General features: G+C 39.4%; 1 protein-coding gene across 17 annotated transcripts in view; it reads left to right on the top strand.

The window, feature by feature from the left end:
- Window positions 1-22375, top strand: part of LOC136432373 (ryanodine receptor 2-like) — a 144056-nt gene that overhangs the window by 107326 nt on the left and 14355 nt on the right. For 11 of the 17 annotated variants that reach the window (XM_066423605.1, XM_066423592.1, XM_066423591.1 and 8 more), the window contains 19 exons: window positions 752-816; window positions 2978-2989; window positions 4368-4448; window positions 5345-5490; window positions 5890-5961; window positions 6790-6894; window positions 7308-7389; window positions 7855-7925; window positions 8322-8387; window positions 9483-9518; window positions 13293-13366; window positions 13996-14099; window positions 14760-14894; window positions 15132-15211; window positions 17132-17230; window positions 18084-18175; window positions 20231-20425; window positions 21174-21359; window positions 22072-22234. In XM_066423605.1, coding sequence (XP_066279702.1) covers window positions 752-816; window positions 2978-2989; window positions 4368-4448; window positions 5345-5490; window positions 5890-5961; window positions 6790-6894; window positions 7308-7389; window positions 7855-7925; window positions 8322-8387; window positions 9483-9518; window positions 13293-13366; window positions 13996-14099; window positions 14760-14894; window positions 15132-15211; window positions 17132-17230; window positions 18084-18175; window positions 20231-20425; window positions 21174-21359; window positions 22072-22234 — 1864 coding nt within the window. The remainder of the gene's footprint in view (window positions 1-751; window positions 817-2977; window positions 2990-4367; window positions 4449-5344; window positions 5491-5889; window positions 5962-6789; window positions 6895-7307; window positions 7390-7854; window positions 7926-8321; window positions 8388-9482; window positions 9519-13292; window positions 13367-13995; window positions 14100-14759; window positions 14895-15131; window positions 15212-17131; window positions 17231-18083; window positions 18176-20230; window positions 20426-21173; window positions 21360-22071; window positions 22235-22375) is intronic. The other 6 variants (XM_066423599.1, XM_066423609.1, XM_066423597.1 and 3 more) reach the window with 3 other exon arrangements.

Raw genomic sequence — 22375 nt, forward strand, 5'->3', positions numbered from 1 at the left:
ACCATGAATATGGGCTAGGCCGCTATCCTTGTAATTGATGTGATTGACTTAAAAGGTATGAGAATAGTTATTCAGGCGGCTGATCTGCTTTTACATTGTGTAGATGACACAATGTAGGCCGCCATGAACTACTGCCATATACTAATGCAACAAAGATTTGTGAGCATGTCTTTTGCTGTGAAATGTAGAGTGTTTGCTCCTATTAATGGATGACGCTAAAATACTGATAGATCAAGTTTTGTGTGTGCTTTACTTTTGGTCCAGCAAATGTTTGTCAAAACTAATCAGATCTAGAGGTGATAATATTTAGATAAAGGGTAACAGAGACTGTGGGGGGGGGGGGAATGTGTGTGTGAATGTTCCTTGGATTGAAATAGGCTAAGGAAGTTGATGGAGTTGTAAAATTGTTCAAAGTTACTGATGCACGTCATGATCCTTTTCTATAGTGTTCTCAATGTCTCAAGTTGGCCATCAGATAGGCCACTAAATCGTCTTACAGAAATCCTGTCTTTAAACTAAACTGCTTGTATTTTCTGAACATAAGGTTCAAACACCATTGCTAGCATAAAAGAGTGCATTTTACTGAAATGCTACTGAACATTATGATAGTTTTCCAGCGTAACTTATTAAGGGATGTGTGATTGTTGCACAAATGCATGATGCTCGTTTTGGACTTGCATATCAAGTATTACTGCAAGCGATCTAATTGACCATTATTATTTCTACTTTTAATGGTATTATCTGTCCCTAGTGTTCTTGACCTGGACACCTTTGAGAGATGCAACAAAGCTGAGGGATTGGGGGTCGGAGAAGCAGGTAAGGATTAGCTTGATAAAATAAAATGAAACACAGAATTAGAATGTCTAGTTGCATAATGATACTTCTAGGTACATGTAGGTGTTATGCACACACACACACACAAACACACACACACACACACACACACATTGAAATTGAAATCAAAGTAAACAATTTGATACCACAACGTACACACATGATAATGCTGATTTTCTACTTGTATTTAAGGCGGTAGACCTACATTGTATAGTCAGCTAGTGCTAAATTGATTTGTGACAGACACAAGTAGGCACCATTATATTTGAATGTATAGTTAGTTTCTTAATGTGTAAATATGTGATCAGAAAGCGAGCGAGAAATGTGTTCTAGTTAAAAACAGTTAATTGAAATTAACAGAAATTAGACAGTAAATTGAAATCAACAGAAATTGACGCACCATAGGTGTATGTATTTTAATCAATTGCCCAAATGTTGATTTTTGTAACGATAAATACAAAATGAAAATTCAAAGGTTTACAAAATAATGCCTTTGGTTTACCTTTTGTTAGACAAACCTTTGCCTATTCTAAAAGATGTGATATCAGGGGAATGGCTCAAATGTTGTGTGGAAAGTGCTGCTTAGCAGATAAAAGACCCATGCATGTTACAAATGACCCTGATGCTAAGCCATATCTAAGATATATTCCTGCAGTTGCCAGTTTGTATGCCCATGCAACTGAAAGCCTTTTTTCTATGCATGCTGCGTAAGAGGGAATGCTGCGACGCTCAGCAGGTATCTAATTGCAGTTTGGATGCCCTCCGATAAAATTCCCCTCTGTTGTGACCTGTTTTTGTCTCATGTTCATACGTCATTGTGTGTGTCCATGTTACAAACATGAGTAAAAACCACAATAGAACAAACATGCACACCACATATTTTGGGAATTTAGGGTGACAAGAATGTGTTTCTCAACAACGCTGGGCTTGAAGAATAACAACAACCCTCCATTTTGCCCATCTTTACCCCTTATCAGAAATGATATTACTGGTATAGTGAGGCTTTCTGTCAGGAAATTTCAGGCAAAGTTTGAAGGAAAAATAAAATAAATTGCTAGATGGGTAATGATCAAGTGTTCTCTTCATACAGATGTAAAGACAAGTGCCTAGTAATAGTCATTCTATTCAGAAGTTAGGAGAAACGTGGGAGAGTTTCCTTTGTATAGTTTGGCACAAGGATTATCAACTACATGTACGACGGCTGCTCAATAAAGATTTTGCCGGACCCACTGTCAGTTACAGTAGGAAAGTATACTTGTATAATGATTCTTGTGTAGGTCATATGGCAGTTCGTAGCTCTGAACTCATAACAGTATTTTTTAACAGCTAAGCGCTGTAACAGAAAAACTGCTGATTAAGAGTTCAAACCTACAACTTGTCATGTGACCTATAGAGATATGCATCATTAGTTAATACGTGTAATTTCAGCTCCATAAGTACATAACTGGACCTGGGTCAGGCAAAATGTTTTTTGAACTGCCCTCGTTCATGTACATGTATGCTCATGTTGTGAAACTGAAAGGGAGTTGCAAAGCTTTGCTTGCAGGCATCCCAATACCATCTGTCTTAGGAATGAAGGATGGTCTTTACATTGCCTACACTGTGCTATTTGGATAGTATTACCCGTTATGGTGGTATGGCCAAGTGAACAGCCTGAGGTTACTGCCAAGTGATAGAAACATGATTGCTATGCTGAAGTTAGGGTAAAAGTCCAAAAACTGTGACAACCTCGTAAAACTTATCCTCTCTCTTGTTCAGGGCAGTATGGTACCTGCGTTTTGGCATTGGGAACTCGAAACAACCCTTATTTTATTGTACTTTGTTGTGCATTATACCTGGATGGTCTGTGAATGTTCTATACTGTCTTTTGTGTCATACGACCTGAGAAATTCGGTTGCGATCAACTTTCAATCTGAACAAAAAAAAAGCATCTGTGTCAGGGCCTTATTACTACCCCAGATATTTGTCAATCAAGTGCACAAAACTTCTTGGTTAGTCATGTTCTTGTACTTGTACATTAGGCTTAGAGAGAATCGTCCCAAATTGTGTGATGATGTCGGTATTAACCAGAAGTACATTATTCATTCCTCCACCGGTCTCTCACTTCCGTGAACATCATTTCTACCCCTGTCACCTCCGTCAGGGCTCAGTTCTGGTTTGTAGCTTTCCACTGCTATACATCTTACCCCTCATACCTATCTCATCACCTCATGCCTAATGGCAAGGACAGACACATCCTTCTAGTAGATAAACTCATCCAAATCTTTTTTTTTTACTTAAAAAAAATATTTTTAATTTTGAAAAAAAAATTGAAATAATTTTTTTTTATTTTTAAAAATAATTTTTTTATTTTAGATTTTTTTCCATCCAAATCTTAAGGACATGTCCTTCAGATACTGCAGCAAAAATTTTAATACTGATACTGCAGCAAAAATTTTAATGAAGAATAAAATTGAGTCTTTAAAACTGGATGAGTGAATTTTAATCTCAGACGTCTATTTTGTAGCACAAATTTAATCTTGATAGAATTTTAATGATTTTTTCACTTGATATTTCATCTTCAAGTCATTCTGAATCAAACTTGAATTGCAATTGCCAACGCAAAAATTGGACTTACCCAAATTTTTGACTGATCAGCTCCAGTCTTTGTCAAGGAATGAGCAATCCAATGCTTCTGTGATCATGATGTCTTGTTATGAGTGTGTCGACTGTCCATTTTGTGTGTTTGTTTGTTCACTGGTGAATTATCAGAAACAGCCGTGGTTATCAATACCAAGGATTTAGATAAAGTTTGGATTCAACTGGACCTTCTTTTGTTCAAACAAGCAAATTTATCACACAATTCTGCAATTAGGAAATTTGGAGCAATTTTGTAACACACTGAGTATGTGTCTGTCCTTGAACGTGTGGGTGTTTTGTTTTGTTTTGTTTTACATGTATGTGACAATGTGTGCAGTTGTGCTGACTAGCTATATATAGTGTGTGGTGCTGTGCAGCATCCCTCAAGCTGGCAACGATACTTATCATTAACTCTAACATGTAAACTGTAGGCCTTAACCTGTTTGATTATGATGATTTGTCTGCGCCTTAATGGTAATGCCAATGGATGAATTTGATAAATGCCATAAACCTATTATAAGGTAAGAATTCATTTATGTAGTGTCATAACAGTAGGTATCTAAAGTATTAGGAACACAGAAATTAAGATGATGAAATATGAATGGTATGAATGGACTTTATGGTAACCTTTCTTAAAATGATAAAACATCTTAAAATTTTCTTAAAATTTTACACACATCTTCTTCTGACCTCGGTCAGATATAATGTCCTTTTGCATCCATTTAAAACATACTGATATGTCTAAACACCGAACGATTAACACAGAATATTATGAATCTTATTTATCAACAGTAGTTTTAACTCCACATTTGTTGTGGTAGAGACCAGGATGTGGAGTGTTTACCTTTCATGTTGCATACATATACCTGGTACGTGCACCTGTGTATGTAGATTTGGTCACCTCCATGTTACAGGACAACGTGCTCTACATGATGCACCCTTCACCTGCTCCCTGTTCCGCTTCCTCCAGCTGCTCTGTGAAGGCCACAATCTGGGTAGGTGATACTTTAAATGCAGAAATGACCTGTAGATTTAGAGTCATGTAACCTGTAGATTTAGTTGTGGTAATACAGTACATCCTTTTCTCTTTAGTAACTGTAAATGCAGAAATGTTTGCAGTGGTTTTATCTTCGCGTTTTTTTGCGGTGAACTCTTAACCATGAACTTAAAACAACCGCGAAAAGCTGTTCTATTGTGTGACTGCAGCGCTACTATTGTTTCAAATGCGAACTCAAAACCACCGCGAACACTCCATTTTCTCTCTACCGTAAAATTAAATCCCCGCGAACATTTCTGCATTTACAGTATAAAATTGCGTCACAGCAGCTGAGACACAAACCTTACGTAGTAGCAATGTTAGTTCTTATAGATGTAGTACACGTAGCTTTGTAGTAAGAGTTGAAAAACTGGCACAAGATACATGGTCTTAATTTAACAGTTATGGTGGGAAATCATGCTATTGATGTAAAGGCAATGAACCTTTATCCGACGGAGCCTTAATCCAACAATTTTAAGTTGTCAGTTAAGGTCTTGCTCTGATATGCAAAGTCTTCTGATTGCTTTAAAAGAGAATTCATTATTATAAGGTAGACAACATAGAAATGTGCAATGGTAAGGTCCTGACTATGACACATTTCAGCGACAAGATCAGAAAGTTTCTGACGTGTTTTCAGCACATAGCGTTTGTGGGAGGGAGAAAAGTGGTGAAGGGAGTTTTTTTTTAGGACTACGTTCGTTGGCTAGCTACAGACAGTTGACAAGCACATTGATTTTGAAGCTGTGTGGCAATTTTACCTCATTGTAATTGGCTAGTGGTTGACAGGGGGATCACATTTTTAGACATATTTGGCACATAATGGATTTGTCACCAATGCTCTTTGTTAATTTTCAGATTGGCAAAACTACTTGCGAGCCCAAATTGGCCACAATGCCACCATCAACCTTATTATCAGTACCGTGGACTACCTGCTCAGACTACAGGAGTCCATGAGCGACTTTTACTGGCACTATGCAAGCAAGGACCTCATTGATGAAGCGGTGTGTGAATCAGCATTATATTATTCTATCTGTTGGTCTGCAGCCAAGTTTATGTTTGAAACACTTATCCAGTTTGATAGAATGTATGCCATGGTCAAAGGTACATGTTTTAGCTTACCTGTACTTTTTTGAGTTTGGAAAATCACATATAGAAAAGTGTCAACAAAGAAGAAAATGCAGATATGTCCTTTTCCTTGGTGCTGAACTTGGTGCTGCTGGTCCCCAGGGCTAAAATGGCGGAAGATTGAACAGTAGTCTGTTTTCTGATTTGTGTGTGTGTCTGTGTGTCTATTTGTGTCTGTGTGTGTTTGCATGAGTGTGTCTGTGTGTTTATCTGTGTCTGTGTTTCTTTGTTTGTTTGTACCTTGTAACTTAAAGTTTCTTCTCTATATTTTGCAGGGGCAAGAATATTTCAAGATTGCCATCAGGATAGCAAGACAAGTATTCAACTCCCTTACAGAGTTCATCCAGGTGAGGTGATCTTTCAGATACTTTGTGTATTTTGTATTCTAGTTACCTGCAAGGTTTTTTTCCCTTCTTTTAAAACCGTTATTGAGTATTAACATTTTAAGTGGGGTCTGGCTAGATTTAGAAATACAAAGGAAAAAACAAAATACAACAAACTATACATCGTGCAAGCATCATCATACAGTTTGTCATCATGGAACACAGTAGGTTTGATGAGTAAACACCAAAACCTAAAATATTATGACATTAACCTTCTCCCTGCTGCCTAACTTTGTAACCAATAGAGAATAGGGTGCCAAATGGCTACTTCAGTGTGCTAATTAAGTACATGTGTACCATAAAACCTGTCCAAATTAAAGTACCAAAACCTAAAAATGGGCATGCCTTGGGGATTGTTGATGCTGCATCATTAGATGTAAATGTATGTAAATGTATGTAAATTTGTCTTTTTTTCTCTCAGTCTTGGGGGACCTGGCAGAATTATAAGAGTTGCTGTTATGTCACAATCCAAAACGAAGTAGAATTGTTAAAAGATATGATCGTAGCTATATCATGCTGCTCATCCATGTACAGATTACCCCCTAACATACTTGTAGTTACACAAATTGATAGGTGAACTTTCCACACTGCTATGAGTTTACTCAGTTTAAGCTCCAATTGTGGTCTACGGTACATTAAATCGGCCCAAAGCAATATAAGGCCCTGAAAATAGGATTGTGAAAGTGAGCATTTCATCATTTATTTTATTTCCATATTTTGGGCCCTAATATTGCTTTGGTTGCCTTTAAGTGTTCTTGTTTTGTTGATTGACCCTTCTTTCTCATTACAAAGGGCCCATGCCAAGGCAACCAGGAGACCCTAGCCCACAGCAGGCTGTGGGATGCCATCACAGGGTTTCTCTACATCTTTGCCCATCTACAGAAGAAACTGGCACAGGTAAGTGACTCTCTACCACAACAGTAGGGTGCGTAGTCCAGTGGTTAGCGATCTTGCCTCTGGAACTACAAATGTAGAAGCTGCAAGTTCTATTCCAGCTGTGTCGCTCACCCAACATACACACTATCGGAAAGGGTCACAGTCCTTAGGACGAGACGTTAAGCCATGGTCCAATGTTCATTGTGCTTGTCGAAAAGAGCTAGGGGAATATCCCCGGTACTATGAACCTGTAAACACTGTACAAAGCGTCTGTCTTCTCTGTCACGACCAATGGAAGAATAGCTCTTCTGTGAGCTAAACTGGATCTAGATCACTTTCCTTTCCTTTTGCAGAGAGTGTACCAATATATCTAGGAAAGATATGAATGGATTTCAGCCATGTAAGATGACATCATCCATGCTTTATTCTTTCAGGATTCCAGTCAGGTGAACCTACTGAAGGCTCTGCTGTCACTACATTCTGACATGGTCACCATGCTGCTGTCCTTGTTGGAAGGTAGGTTGACTTTTCTTTCATCAGTTGGTCTTAATTTTTTTTTATCGTAAATCTACTGTGAACTTTTTCCTGCTAGTCTCTACCAGACTAACCACCCCAGCTATAGGGATGATATTTGCCAGGGGAGTTTGGCCATCGGAGGGTTTCATTCACAGGCAGGGATGACATGTTGGACCCTCTCTCCGTAGCCGACTCTCTTAGCATACTATTCACTCTATTTGGCTAATTTCTACTAGTTTCCCAGCCATCTGCAAGGCCTGGTAGAGGCTAGTTTCCTGCAGCCAGCTGCAATGTCGACTACCTAAATGTGTAACCAACTCTTTGACAGCGAAAACAAGCCAAGAAGAAAACGCAGTTTTATGGTGTTTTCCTGACCAAGGGTTGTTTTTTAGATCTGTTCAGCTTCATGAAGGAAAACCTTTCACACAAAAATCCAAATGTTGTAACTTCTGCCTCCCTCCATAGGAAATGTTGTCAATGGAAACATCGGAAAACAGATGGTAGACATGCTGGTGGAGTCATCACAAAATGTTGAGGTAAGATTTTTTGATGTACAATAAATGATTTTTCATAAATGTCGCATAAAATCCTTTCAATGTGTCTTTTTTGTGTGTTATGCATACTTAAGATCCTGATTTTACCCAGAAATTAACTTAGGGTATTTATACAGTAGCTTTGCTTTTATCATTATTTTGTATAGCCAAACAAAATCATTGGAATAAAAGTGCTTAGATCAGCAAAGATCTCAAAATTATTCATGTGTGTAAACTACCTTATTTTCCGTACCATGCATGTCCTATGTATTGCTTGTCCTTTATAAAAACAATAAAGAATGATTGAAAAAAAAATTTAGAAATATACCATAATCATACAATGTAGGTGATCCTCTGAAGGCAGCTTCATAAGGTTTTTTTCTTGATTTCTTATTCCAGATGATTCTTCAGTTCTTTGACATGTTCTTGAAGTTGGAGCAGGTCACAGAGTCCGACACATTCAAGGTACCTTCTTGATGTATATTGTATTTGTGTAGCTAACCGTGTACAATGCCATAACTACATTTCATAACTCAAATAACCTGTCTCAATCATAACTTGTCCTTCGCTCATTCATTTCACAAGCATGTCCAGAAGCCAATTTTTTTGTATTACGAGACTCAGAGCTTCTTTGTTGATTTTTGTTTTATGCTGTTTACAGTTTGCGGACATTAGATCCAATACTTTTCATTTCATAGGAAGGGATATTTTATGTACTAGCTGTTGTGAAATGCATATTAATCCACCTACCATTATCCCATCGCCACTACCATAACTACAGAGCTGCTTATGTAAGATTGATGTTTGCTGCATGTTAGAGGTGGTTTGTCTCTGACTTCTCTACTTTCCTTTTCCAGCCGTAGCACCCAGACATGCACACATCGACTAAGATACTTGTACCCAGCAGACTAGTTTTGTGTGCTATATTTATCTAAAGACATATGTAGAGTTAAATTCCCTTAATTGCTGATCCAAAAAAAGCCCCTTTGTCTTTTCTTTTCTTGCTTTCCTAAAACCACTTTCCTTGTATAAAACCACTTTCCTTGTATTTTGCTGCTTACTCTTAAGGACAATAAAAACCTGGTGGGCACAGAACCTTACTGGGAAGGATGATCTCCAACTAACTTTAATCCAATTTACCAAAAGCTTGCAGCAAGGGCTTCCTTTTACCTGGTTATATTGCTAAGTTGTGCCTGCATTTGCCTCATGCCTTGCTAGAATGGTATGCACTGACAAAAATGTTAAAGCTACACACAGAATCATCAGACTCTGTTCCCAAACCAAATGCATTTCTAATAACTTTCGATTGGGTCCTCCTCTTGCCCCCCTATTTTTCTGTTGAAATTAACTCCTACACAAATTCCCCTGCAACTGGCAAATAGTAACAACTACTTGTTTTCCCCGCCCCGTAGTCTATTTTGTTGATAGCTTATCTAGCTGCGTAAGAGATGAACGTCAGCTCATGTTGATGGAGTACTTTCCAATAGTGCTTGAACTTAAAAAATGCTTATGACTTGTGATTGTGATGAATTTTGAGACTTTGCTACTGTTTTTCCACAGGCCATCTTGGAAAAAAATGCACAAGAGAGAGGAGATGTATGTAACGTCAGCAGTTTTGTGACCCCCCCTTTCCCTAGCAGGTGCATGACTGCCCTGGGATAGGGGGCAAATTTGTGTGGTTTGCTGTTCCCCACAAATTGAGCCTGTGATTTCTCACCTAGTGTACATGTGCATGGTCAAAACTAAACATGACTCTTTCCCCCCAGTTTGGATGGAAACAATCTAAAGAATTGAACACTCAACACCATGAACGAGAAGAAAATGACCCCAGTTTGCCCAACACAAAGTCTAACGATAAAAAATCAATAAAGGAGCCAACCTTAGTCAACAGTAACTGTTACAAAGCAAGAGGAGTTCGTCTTATTAAGGATAATGGCAAGAACAAAAGATAACTAAGGAATGATAATTCTGTATCTTGGTGCAGACAATATTGATGTGGCCTCTAAAATCCTTTAGTTTTAGAGAGGGAAAATGAAGAAATGAAAGTGATTTGGATTATTAATTGATTCCTTTGGATTTTGAAACTTTTTTTAGATATTAGAACCATCTTAAGCTTGGTGCCAATAACACTGCCATGGAACAGTACAACATTCAGTCTTTCACTGGCATTTTGCTTCACTTGGAGTTTTTTTTTCTGAGTCACTGTGGCATTCTCATGCCAGCATTGTTTCCTTGCTACCTTATTAGCTCAGGCATGGAAAGTCAAAATGTATACAAGCACATAATTGATTTTGTTTTTTTTATCAGATTCTAACATTCTTGCCCCTTTCATGAAGAGGACTGCTTAGTAAAACTGGAAGAAGTTTTTGATCTTTTCTATGTGGTACCTCCATAGATGTCCATGGAGCTCTTTGAGATCACAGCTTAAAGTATTAACTCCAGCTTAAGATGTCTTTGTTGACTTTGTGGTTGCGAGATGACGTCACAAAGCTGGCATTCAGCACATCAATATGACATAAAAACCCAGGAGAGAAAACTATTCATTCAGATTGGTTGATACCCTATGCCCCACAAATAGCCATACCGCAATGTTTGGATTCATACTCACAATCTACATGCAGAAGTTGAATTGCTTTGATCGATTGATGTAGAGTACCGCATGCCACCTATGTATGCCAGCTTAGGCCCATTAGAGCTCTGACAGCTTGCTGAAATTAGCAGCTTCATATTCTGCATCCTGCAACTCTATATGCCTTGCAAATGTGATGTTGCAAAGTGTAGTAACTGACATTTTGTGTCAGCACAGGGCTTGCTGTTACAGTATTTTACAAAGACCACACTCAATCATAAACGTGTAACTTTGACATTAGCTAGTTCTCATGATTAACACATCGTTATTTGTAGTTTCAGAAAGAGAGAGAACTGCTTGTTGACTGAATGTGTATTTCTTTGCCAGTGTTCTTGCACAATACATGTATTCCCCCCAACTCCCATGCAGTGATAGGGATAAGATTCTTGAGCGTCAATTTGTCAACTTGCTTCATTTTATGTGCTTGCCATGTCTGTCCCGCTTGTTGTCTTTATCTGTGTAAGTTACTGTAACTTCAAGCTAAATGCTGTCACTAGTTTGAGCAAACTTTGCCTATTTGATATACAACTTGGTCTAATAACAGTGATATAGTGCCAAGCCCAGCAGAGACATATCTTGGATGGTATGTGTAATTCAGTGTACTCCAAAATGAATGAAACATACTCAGAAGTTAGTGTACTCTTGATCGAAAACATTGCAGTTGTACCTTCATGAAACAGTTAAACTATCAATGGATCACTTGATCCATCAAGAGCATCATAATTCAATGCCGCAAATGAATATTGTGATCCTCATTTGATTCTGGTCTCTTAAATATTAGTTGTTTCAAATCTCTGTGGAGCCCAAAAATTGTGTAAAGTTCACACAAAATATTTACTTCTTTTAGTGTCAAAGTCCAATCCAATAGCTGAATAATATTTTAAAGGGAAAAATATACTTGTGGGCAGGGAGAGAAGATGAATTTCCACTTCGACGTCTTTGCTCTGATGTCATTGCACCCCGAGATTTACCTTTAATGTAGTCATGTTTCTGTCCATTTTCATGATACAAAGAGGCAATTCCGCGATAACAACCACTTTGCTAGCTATAAGAAAAGGCTCCAGGCCGTCTATAATGCAAAATTTTATATAGAATAAGTTTACTTTGTATCTACATATTTTCTTTACATTTTGGCTACCTCATGGAACATTCTGTTGTCTTGCCTGATAAATAGATAGGACTTCTTTTCGAAAACTACCATTCAGTCATCAAATGCACATGCCTTGTCGTAATAGTGGGTCAATAATTTGTGGTCTATACTTTCATGACTCCTATGTTGTAAAAATCATTTTTTGTGAAAGGTCTTTCCCTTTAACTGCTATGTTTTATTTGTAACTAACAATGTCTTTGTCGTCCTGGTCTGTAACTTCAGTGTAACCATTGTCTGTCTTTCAGTGTATATAACCCTGCCGACATCCCTTACTTTTATTCCCTGTACAAACTTTAAACATGGCTCAGAATACTTTTCTCTGCATACCGCGTGCTGGTGGCATTAAACATCACCTGCACCACACAAATTGTACCTGCGCGGCTAGTTTTCATTGACTTGCCCTCAAAGTCCATCAAAACAACATTCTTTAAAGGTGTTCCTAGCAGTGTCTGAAATCTTAAGTCCGTTGTACATCCGGGTTTAGAATGGAACTGTGAACTGCCTAGTTTTCAAACAGACTTATTTCATCACGAACTATTAACGTTACATGATAGATAAAAAATAAATATATCTGCACATCTTCAATTTTACCTGCTCTCACCTGCATTGCAGAACAATAGAAATCCAGTTGGAGTTTGGCATCAAGTGTTGATAAAGGATTAGTTCTCTTTTGCAAGTCTGTTGCAATAAGAATAAAATGCCTGTTGACAAATGCCTGTGCAATTCCTAGAATATTTGCAAACTGCACACAATACTATACCATTTGGCTCGCCACTGAGGCGTCACCAAAAATACTTCCAGAATGAACTAGCTGTAGATGTTAAAGAGGGCGTAAAAGTTCTTCTCCACTCTTTTTTCAAGATTTCAAATGTCTGTTCATGCATCTGTTACACCTCATTGTTTCCTTTATTCTATAACAACTGTTTAATCCCAATTGCCTTATTAGCCCTCCCAGCATCAGGACCAATCAGAATTACTAACAAGTGGGCCATGACACTGGAAGGGTTACCCCTAAATAGGGAACTGTCAATCAACAGTACAGTTTCTGTTGAAGCAATAATTGGGTCATTTGAAATTGATTGTTTTGTTTCTTTACCCCCATGTTATGCCGTAATTTCCTGTATGGTTTTCTCCCACTTTCTCCCATTCGCTTAGTCCTTGCAGACTTAAGTGTTTAACTGTTAGGTGCCCATGACTGAACACTTTGTACGATGAATAAAAAGACTCTTTTTACACAACCAAGAGATTTATTCCACAGACGTTTCGGTGACCATCTGTCCCCTTCTTCAAGGCAATTCTGACTGTACGTTTGGGACTGCATAGTGATGTCATCCCCTGTGATTGCGCATTATGTAAATACTTTGCTTTTGGGAATGCATCTCATTATTATATGTAAGCAGTGACACCTGTGCTGCATTGCTATGTGAACCAGTCAGAATTGCCTTGAAGAAGGTGACAGATGGTCACCAAACGTCCATGAAATAAATCTCTTGGTTGTGTAAAAAGAGTCTTTTTATTCAGTGACTTACCAACCTGATGAAACTATTCACGAAGTTTCTACAATGTCTTGAAATTTGTTTGTTGTCGACAGGAAATGGCAGACAACTCGTTCATCTCCCCCAAGGACTTTAGAAAGGCCATGGAAAGCCAGAAGATCTATGAAGAGTTAGTACCAATAACTATATGTGCATACATAACAAAGTGATGTGCAGCATACCTCTGTCTCAAAATTACAAATCATAGACAGAGGAATGCTTCTTGAAATTTACTCCATTTTAGTACATTTGATAAACTTTAGTACTGTGTTATAACGACAGCATTTAATCGGTCACAGCGGACTTTACTCAAAACGTCTTACAGTGCCATTGATGTTATACTTAATGCCTAATTAGCTAACTGAACAGTGTGAAGTGTGTAACGTTTTTGTGATAATTTTGTTTTAGCTGGTGGATGAAAAAAGCAAGTTAGAAAACCTTATGTAAAGAATTTATATTCTATGCTCGAATGAAAGCTCATCTGTGTTGGTAGAGTACAATATTGTTAAGTTTTGAGCTTTGATCCGACGCAAAGAAGGAATTTTCGGTTGGAACTCCAACCTTCCTCAGATGTTTGATTCACTGCGTTGTACGCTGGGAAGCCGGAAGCGTGATGACGTTTGGCGGGAAGACGAAACCTTCAACCCTCTCTGAACCGTGATGGTTCGAAACTTTCGCCTTCCCGCCTCTTTTGATTCGCTGTTGACGTACAAGACAAGCAACATTGTTCGAAAACATTGTTTTTCTGTTTTCTGACAGGGAAGAAATTGACTTCCTCCTGTCCTGTACTGAGAGCAATGCTGAGGGACTCATTGACTACCAGTCCTTCATTGACATGTTCCACGAGCCAGCACGGGAAATCGGTAGGACACTTCTCCGCTCTCTCAGTCATCATTTCTTTTCAGTCTTGAAAGAAGTTTTGGTCTACAGCAATATGTTTAACTGATTAGCGATCGATATAGAATACAACATGGGGTATTCCATATCACCCGAGGTACCAGCCAGACAGCGGGTAGGATTGGACGTAGGCCCGAGGGTGATCCGACCCGCGGGAGGGCCGGGACTGAGGGTGACGCGGAATACACCGTGTTGTATTTTTTTTATGTCATACCCACCCGAGAAAACACACAGTTGGTGTCCTCAAACAAAAAATTTTAACAGCCACACATTCCAAAGCTCAAATCCAGTATTCGAATTTTCGACAGCGGCGCACTCGGCTTTTTTTCTAAATATTCTATGGAAGCCCATGTGATGACCCAAAGTTATCACCCGGCCCGGAACACCCAGGTATGACATAAAAAGGCCATTCATAATATGCAATTGTATTATGGCAGTCACTGTAAAAGTTGAATTATTATAATTGTACTGATCAAAGAGGCAACTTAAGTTTAATCATGAATAGTCTCTTCTCTCTATATTTTAGGTAGTCCTGTTAATGTTAGATAATTTCAGTCCTTTCCATTGCTGTACCCAGACCCAACTTTATACCCAAACCAACTCTGAACTCTTTTATATCATTGCAGGCTTCAATGTTACAGTTTTGCTGACTAACCTGTCTGAACACATGCCGAATGACAACAGACTCAGCAAATTCTTGGACCTCTCTGAGAACATGAGGAACTACTTTGAGGAGAACCTGGGACGTATTGAAATCCTAGGTGACTTATGTTTTACATGTACATGTTGTGGCAGTCTGTAAGACTATTTTGTTACATACTTAGACCTAGGGAAAAAGTGTTTTCGGTTACCTGACCGTCCCTAAGGACAGTCATCAACAAAGACCTCGTAAGTTCACCAAATGTTAACTGCAAGATACAATGTAAGTATACTGACTTGTGTTTTTTGTTTGTTCATTTGTTTATTTGAACGATCTCCAAACGTTTTCATCATTCCAGGTGGAGCTGAACGTGTGGAAAGGGTGTACTTTGAGGTCAAAGAAGAATTCATCGAGCAGTGGGAAAAACCTCAGATCAAGGTACACTCTTACACTTTCAACTGTCATGTACAATGTGTAATATGTTAACTAGAGTATCATAATCATGTATTTGTAGGGAATGGGCGGTGGTTGTTGCTCTCCCTAAAGTTCAAGATACTGCAATGAGAAGATGAAGTTAGGGAGATGACGGATGGTAGCTTACAGGACACGACACAGAGACAAATAAAACACGTCTGTACACGGTGAAAACGTGACTGATGAACGGACGTCGAACGTTTGATTGTGTTCTTGTATGGACGTGTAAAACGGCCGTTATCGATATATCTAAGAACAAGGATTTGCGTAATTCGTTCTACGATTACAGTCAAACCTGTATTAGCGGTCACCTTTGCATAGCGGCCACCTGCCCATAGTGGTCACTTTTTGTCGGTCCCTTGGATTTTTCCCATTGACATAAGCATTAAGAATTAGGCTATAGCGGCCACCTGTCCAACGCGGTCGCGGCCAGACGATTTTCGGTCCCGGGAGTACAGTAACACTGCCGATAACGGTCAATGTGCGGCGGTGGAAGCCGCATCGCCACCGCACGCCGGGTTCAAAATCTTCATTTTTTTATGCAGTTATCAAGTTTATGTGAACTCAACTTGACAGGATAATAATAAAGAAAACAAGAATGTTTTATCTTTGTTAGATTATCCATGGTTTGACGCGAACTGAAGTATTTCTTCACATGGCTTGCGTTTGTACATCGTAGCATATTTGACTATTTCTGTGCATTTGGACTGGGCAAAGGTTACGGTAGTTTTTGGAAAATACAACCCGCACATGTATCTGATGCGCCAAGTTCGCGAATTGTTTCAACGTCGGCCCAATATTTCCGTTTTCCCCGGGAATTCATCCGAAAATGTGCCCAAACACGATTTTCAAAATGGCGGAGCAGCATAAAGGTCATCGGAAGACACCACTGTTGCGGAGGTATAGTGTGTTAAATTTATTTTGCTGCAAACTATCACTGAGGATAATTAGGTAACCAAAAGCTTCAAACTAAATATGGATAACATTACTATGATGTAAAATTTGGGCTGTTGCAATTTTCTGAAAAGAAAAAAGCCCTCAAAAGGGCGACCTTCCTCTCATTACCCTATTAGCATAATGGTAGAAGCCGATCATGACAAGCAAACAACAACAGACAAGGAAAATTGTCGCCACGATTTTATAATAATAATAATAATAATAATATCAGGTGTATACGGTCGAAAACGAACAGTAAGTGGCAACTGAGCAACATATATTTTGTTCTTAACTAACTAGGTGGCATTTTGCTGCGAAGGACTTTGTTTCATATGATTAAAACTCGTTGGTGACGCGTGTGCTGGCAGCGAAGCAGTCGCGAAGGATCAAGAGTAGAGTATGGCGATGCTGGTCTGTTCAGACATGAAGCTCGAACAAGCCATGGATTTTGGAGTTGGCAGATACAATATTCTTTTTTCAAGCCCATAATAGAAGTAAAAGAACATTAATCGAATTTCTAAAATGTGCCTTACCTATGTAATGTTTACATGTGTACTGTACGGTGAATAAATGTATCTCAGTGGGTACTGAAAACATGTGTCACTCGTGGTCAATTAATCGACATTTTCTCCATAGCGGCCACCTGTCCTTAGCGGCCAGTTTTGGCCAGTCCCTTGAGTGACCGCTATAGACAGATTTGACTGTATACTTACGTTAAAACACATTCTCACATATTGACAATGATGAAATGGCTTCCATCCAGATTTGTTTAAAGCAGATGTACAATGTGTAATATCTGAAATATTATAATCATGTATTGACAGTGCTGAAATGCCATCCATCGAGGGTGCTAAATTGCCTTCCATCCAGATTCATTCAAAGCAGATGTCTAATATGTAAACCAAAACATTATGATCGTGTATCAACAGTGCATCCTTGTTTCTGCAGGACTCCAAGCGAAACTTCATCTTCAATGTGCTAACCGGAGATGATGACAAAGAGAAACTGGACGCCTTTATCAACTTCTGTGAGGACACAATCTTTGAGGTACGTACTTATCATCGGTTTCATTACCTTAGGCTACTGTTAGTTAAAAAGTTAAAATCGTTCCACACCATAAGGTGTATAGGGCAGTGACCATCCCCGTTTCATAGCCCTTGGCCACACTGTGGTGAAATCACTGCAGCAGGGGGCTAGTCCACTGGCAGTGGAGTGTGTTTAACTTCTATACTGTTTCAGAAGTATGTACCATTTTTATGAAGTCTTTGGTATGACTCAATGCGCCTCTTGTCCTGAGGTGCACGGGCACGAACTGGGGCCTTCTGGTTCCAAGTAAGTTGAACCAGATTTGGTAAGTGACAGAAGTGCAGACCACTACACCACAGAGACTTAGCTTACTGTAGCTTTGTACCAATTAACAGCCCAGTACATGTGCATGAACTTTGTGGAACTGTCGTAAGGGTCTGGGCAGCTGCCATTCGGTATCGCCAGGTGACCTTCATACGACCTTCCCCAACCGAAGTCAGGTACCCATTCACACCTGCTTTTTCAAGTAGCTAGTGGTAGTGCAATGCGACTTTGCTACGGCTCACGTTTTTGGCCAAGCACACCGGGTCACTAAACCCTACTTTTCTTGATAAGTGTGTTGGGTTCTTTTACGTGCAGAGGTTTGGTGCTTGAGGCTAATGCCTGAAGCTCCCTCATACACAGGGCCGCATGCTTTACGTCACCATCCGAAATGTTCAAGCTGGAGTGCACCCCTAGGATCGAACTCGGGCCCTAGGATCCACGGAATTTGATCCAGATGGCGAAGCAGCGGGGTTGCATTATCACTTGCAGTAATTGTCAGGAACAGTCAATGAAGACCACTAGCAAACATGTAACTATCTCCACCTCACAGATGCAACATGCCACCAACATCAGTAAGGCAGAGGGCGTCGGCCTGGGTGCTCTGATTGGTGGAGGGGAGGAGGAGGAGGAGGAGCCATCAACGTGAGTGGTGGTCGCTAGTACACAAACTTGGAATGAGTGTTCCTTATAACTGTTTGGATGTTGTTGTACTACTGTTTCTTTTGCATTTGCATTTTTATCACACCATTATGAAATTAGACCAACTTTAGGCAGTTAATTATTAAGTAAACATAAAGGTGCATAGGATGTTGGAAATTCTTTTAACACAACCAGTAACTCTCCCCTGCTGATGTTTCGGTGTCTGTCAAACACTTTCCTCAGAGCTTCTAACTGGAGTACTGCTTCTCACCCTATAAGTAGCCAGAGTAGGTAGTGCTTTTACGTAACACAATCCCAAACGAGGCTAAACTTGTATCCCCCCTTGTATCCGTCCCAGTTAGCTTAGCCACGTTTGGGATGGTGTTCTCACCGCAAAAGTGCCAGCTACTTAAGCCACATATAGCGGTGAGAAGCAGCACTCCAACCTGATGAAATTATTTTCGGAGGAAAGGTGCATATTTCCTACCTTGCAAGCCTTAATTATGATCTCTACGAGGAGGTTGTTGGTTCTTCTGCATGTGCCAGTTGTGATTTTATGTTTCTTAACTCAATGATAGTTGGAGCAACTTGTTTTTTTCCAGTGTGCCTGCATGATTGTAGTGCCTGGACTTGTGCCTTGTGAGTAGTGTGTGGTCACCAGTGAGGTGGAACTCTACTTAGGCATGTGTTAGCTTTTATAATTAACAAATGGCTGCGCCAATTTGAGTTCTTGCTTCTCAGCTTTGCCTGCTCATTTTTTTTCTTCTAAATTACATGCTCCATTCTGGCCTCATAACAGCCCCAAGTGCTTTCAAATTGGTACTGACAGTTGGAGGGAGTCGTTGTCTGCCCAGTTGCTCAAGTTTTTAGGATACCTTTAAACATTCCTAAAGTTAAGAATTGCATGCAAAAATCAAAGAAGCAAGAAACTGAATTGGTGTATCCTAATGCTTGGTTAAGCTCCATCTTTTTTTTCATTTCCGTATTCTTGATATCTAACATATTATCAATAAGTAAAAAGACACATAACAGATGTTCTAAATGTGTATCAAAATTTCACATTATTGATAATGATTTTACACTTCAATATTTTAAAACAAATCTCAATTGGCAAGTAATAACTTCATACTTTGAGCATTTTGAAACTGCGCAAAAACGTGGCTTACGATGATTCTCTTAATTTTGCAAGCCTACAAGAACCTTGGCAATAATGTTCAGTGAGATCTCACATCACAATGACGTCGCATTTTTGCATCATGGACGTTGCTATACATTGTGATAGTGTTGTTTGAACTAATCATGTATAGAAATGACTACATAAATTGACTTTCAAAATCCGATTTTCGGGCCCTAATATTGCTTGGGTTTCTTTTAAAGTGTTTATGACACCAAAATACAGCATCTTCTTATTTTCTGTAATAGAAATAGTATCATTCAATGAATATAAACATTTAAAACAAATACACACCCTTCTGATGTTATTTAACTTAAGAAACCATAAGAAACCATACTGCCAGCTATTGATTTTTCTCAGATCTCCCCACCAGGTAATTACATTAATCAGTGACTTTACTCTTCCGATGACGTCACAAAAACACGGCAGCCAGTTCGGAACCTTACACCATGGCTTGTGAAAAACATCATTTAATGAGCAAACAGTGCTCAATTATGGTGATTCACTGATTACAATCCATTAAAAGATATAATATTTAGCTTGTTTGCTTCTCAAAAGAACAATCTTTCCGAGCCGCTGTGCAAAGTCCAAACCGGCTGCCATGCTCAATGTGACGTCATCGGAAGAGTGAAGTCACTGATTAATGTAATTACCTGGTGGGAAGAATCAAAAGCTGGAGGTATGATGTTTTGATGGTTCGATGTGCAACAACGTCTGAAGGGTGTGTATTTTGTGCAAATGTCTATGTTAGTAAACAATACTATGATGTTTTATGTAATTTCCGGGAATTTTTGATTTTGATATCATTGGTGTCTTATACACTTTAAGCTTGACTTGTTTAGGACACTACTGTAAACAAACTTTCACCCATCCCTCCTGTGTAGCATGTCTCCCAACAAACCCATCGGTGAGATGAAGAAGCAGCTGGGGAATCTGATGGACTTCTTCATGCCAGGAACCATTAAGAAGAACGTACTGAAGGCAGCAACAATGTCCCCAGTCGAGATGGCCAAAGGTTCCTTTTTCTTCCTGCTGTCATTCATCACCGGGTGTTTGCTGTTTGGACTGTCAGCTATCAAGTGAGTTCTTTTGTTCCTCTTTTTTTCTCTTCTTCTTCACAAGAAGACGATAATACATTTAGTTGTGCCATAGAAATGTTGGTGCATTATCGGTTTTTCAGAATATGTTGGAAGTTAATGGCATGGAAAAGTTCTGTGAATTCATTTACAAATGCCAAATAACAGTTACTCAGGATATGATTTTGAAAACGGTCAGACGTTTCAAATAGAATCCACTAACTTTTCGTCAGTGACTGTGAGCAAGATTTGTCGAACAGCAGGTAATAACCACAAAGTATGAATTGATATGCAAATAAAGAGAAGACAATTTCAGATTGTCCAATAGGGAAACAAATTAGACAAGGTCAAGACATGGTTGATGTAAAGGAGACAATAGTTCCTATTGTTTTGATATAGGACCATTAGGAGCTTAGGCTGTTTCCTGGGCAAGGCTAGGTCCCAAGTGCCAGGAACTTGAAATGTCTGACCGTTTCCAAAATCATATCCAGTTTCTTGAGTAACTGTTATTTGGCGTATCTTATTACCTGGCTGTCGAAACTTCATCGACATTCATGTTTTGAGAAAAGAGTCGTGTATCCTGTAGATTTAGATGTGGTACAACAGTACAACATGTACATCCTTTTCTCTTTTAGTTATTTAACATACTGTATTAAGCCCTTCTGGGTATGGATAGGTAATATAAATCATTGTTGTTGTCATTTAGAAATGGAAGACCAACTATTAATTCATGATTGTGAACCTGTTTCAGGTTTGCCTTCCTGCTCGCGTTCCAAATTTTGTTCAATAATCCGATCATGCGGTCGCTAAGAAAGAAAATATTCCCCGAAAAGACAGAAGAGGAAGCTGTGGCAGACAGTGGTGAAACACCGGTGGCATCGAGAACCATCTACCGAGAGATACCCGACTACCTCAAGGAACAGGAACGAAACACAAGGTGAGGACAACAGTTCTGGAGAGGGTTGGTGCCCATCTCCTTCTGTAGCCCTTGGGCCACACATTTGTGCAAGTCACTACAGCTGGGGGCTGGTCCACTGGTAGTGATGTGTGCTTAACTTCCATACTTTTTCCCAAATGCTGGAGAGAACCGCATTGACTATGGCTGTTAAAATTCCCTGCAACATTTGACTGTGTTGTTATTGGGGGGGGGGATATTGTGACAAATGTGCAGATGTTGGCACATTGGGGCATCAAATCCGTACGGTTTTGACCCACTTTGGACATATTTGTCGAAGAGGCTCTGTGGGTGTCACTCCACTGTTGTGTAAAGTACCTTTCCCAAGGGCACAACGTCAGGGTATGGGGAGTATCAAACTCGGAACCTATTGGTTCTGAGCCCAACGCCCCCACCAACGTTATTGGAAACTTAGCTCAAATTTCTGATTCACTTTATCTTCATGGTAGCAAAATTTCGCGGTGTAAGAAAAATGGACATATTCACTGAACGTTAACTTCACGGTGGCAGCAAGTGATTTACAGAACGGATGTGTGAATGAATCATAAATGATAACAACATGTTTTTTCACGGTGATGATAAGTTCCCGGTACAGAGGTGACCGTGAAAACAGTGAACATAAAGTTACAGTGAAAGAAACAAGAATTGCAGTATTGTCTGTTTTCTGACCCTGCTCTATTCTCAATGTTAACAGAATAGCCTCCGTGTTCGGTATGGAGATCATCCGAGGAGACGAGGAGGGGGAAATGAAGATGAAGATGGTTCACGTTGCCAAGGCTGCACAGGCAGCGGAAACAGATGACGAGACAGAAGAAGAGCACGAGGACGAAGAGGAAGAGGAAACAGCTGAGAAAGAAGTAAGACAAAGCCGGGCTCTTAAGCCCCCCTCTCACTGGACCCGCGGTACGCTGGTGTCGTTGCTGCGTCCTTAACTGGATTTGTGTTACCTTTGACTTTATAATGTGAATATCATTCAAAATGTACAAGTATGACCAAAA

The sequence above is a fragment of the Branchiostoma lanceolatum genome, chromosome 4 (genome assembly GCF_035083965.1).
Source record: "Branchiostoma lanceolatum isolate klBraLanc5 chromosome 4, klBraLanc5.hap2, whole genome shotgun sequence".
Lineage (NCBI taxonomy): Eukaryota > Metazoa > Chordata > Leptocardii > Amphioxiformes > Branchiostomatidae > Branchiostoma > Branchiostoma lanceolatum.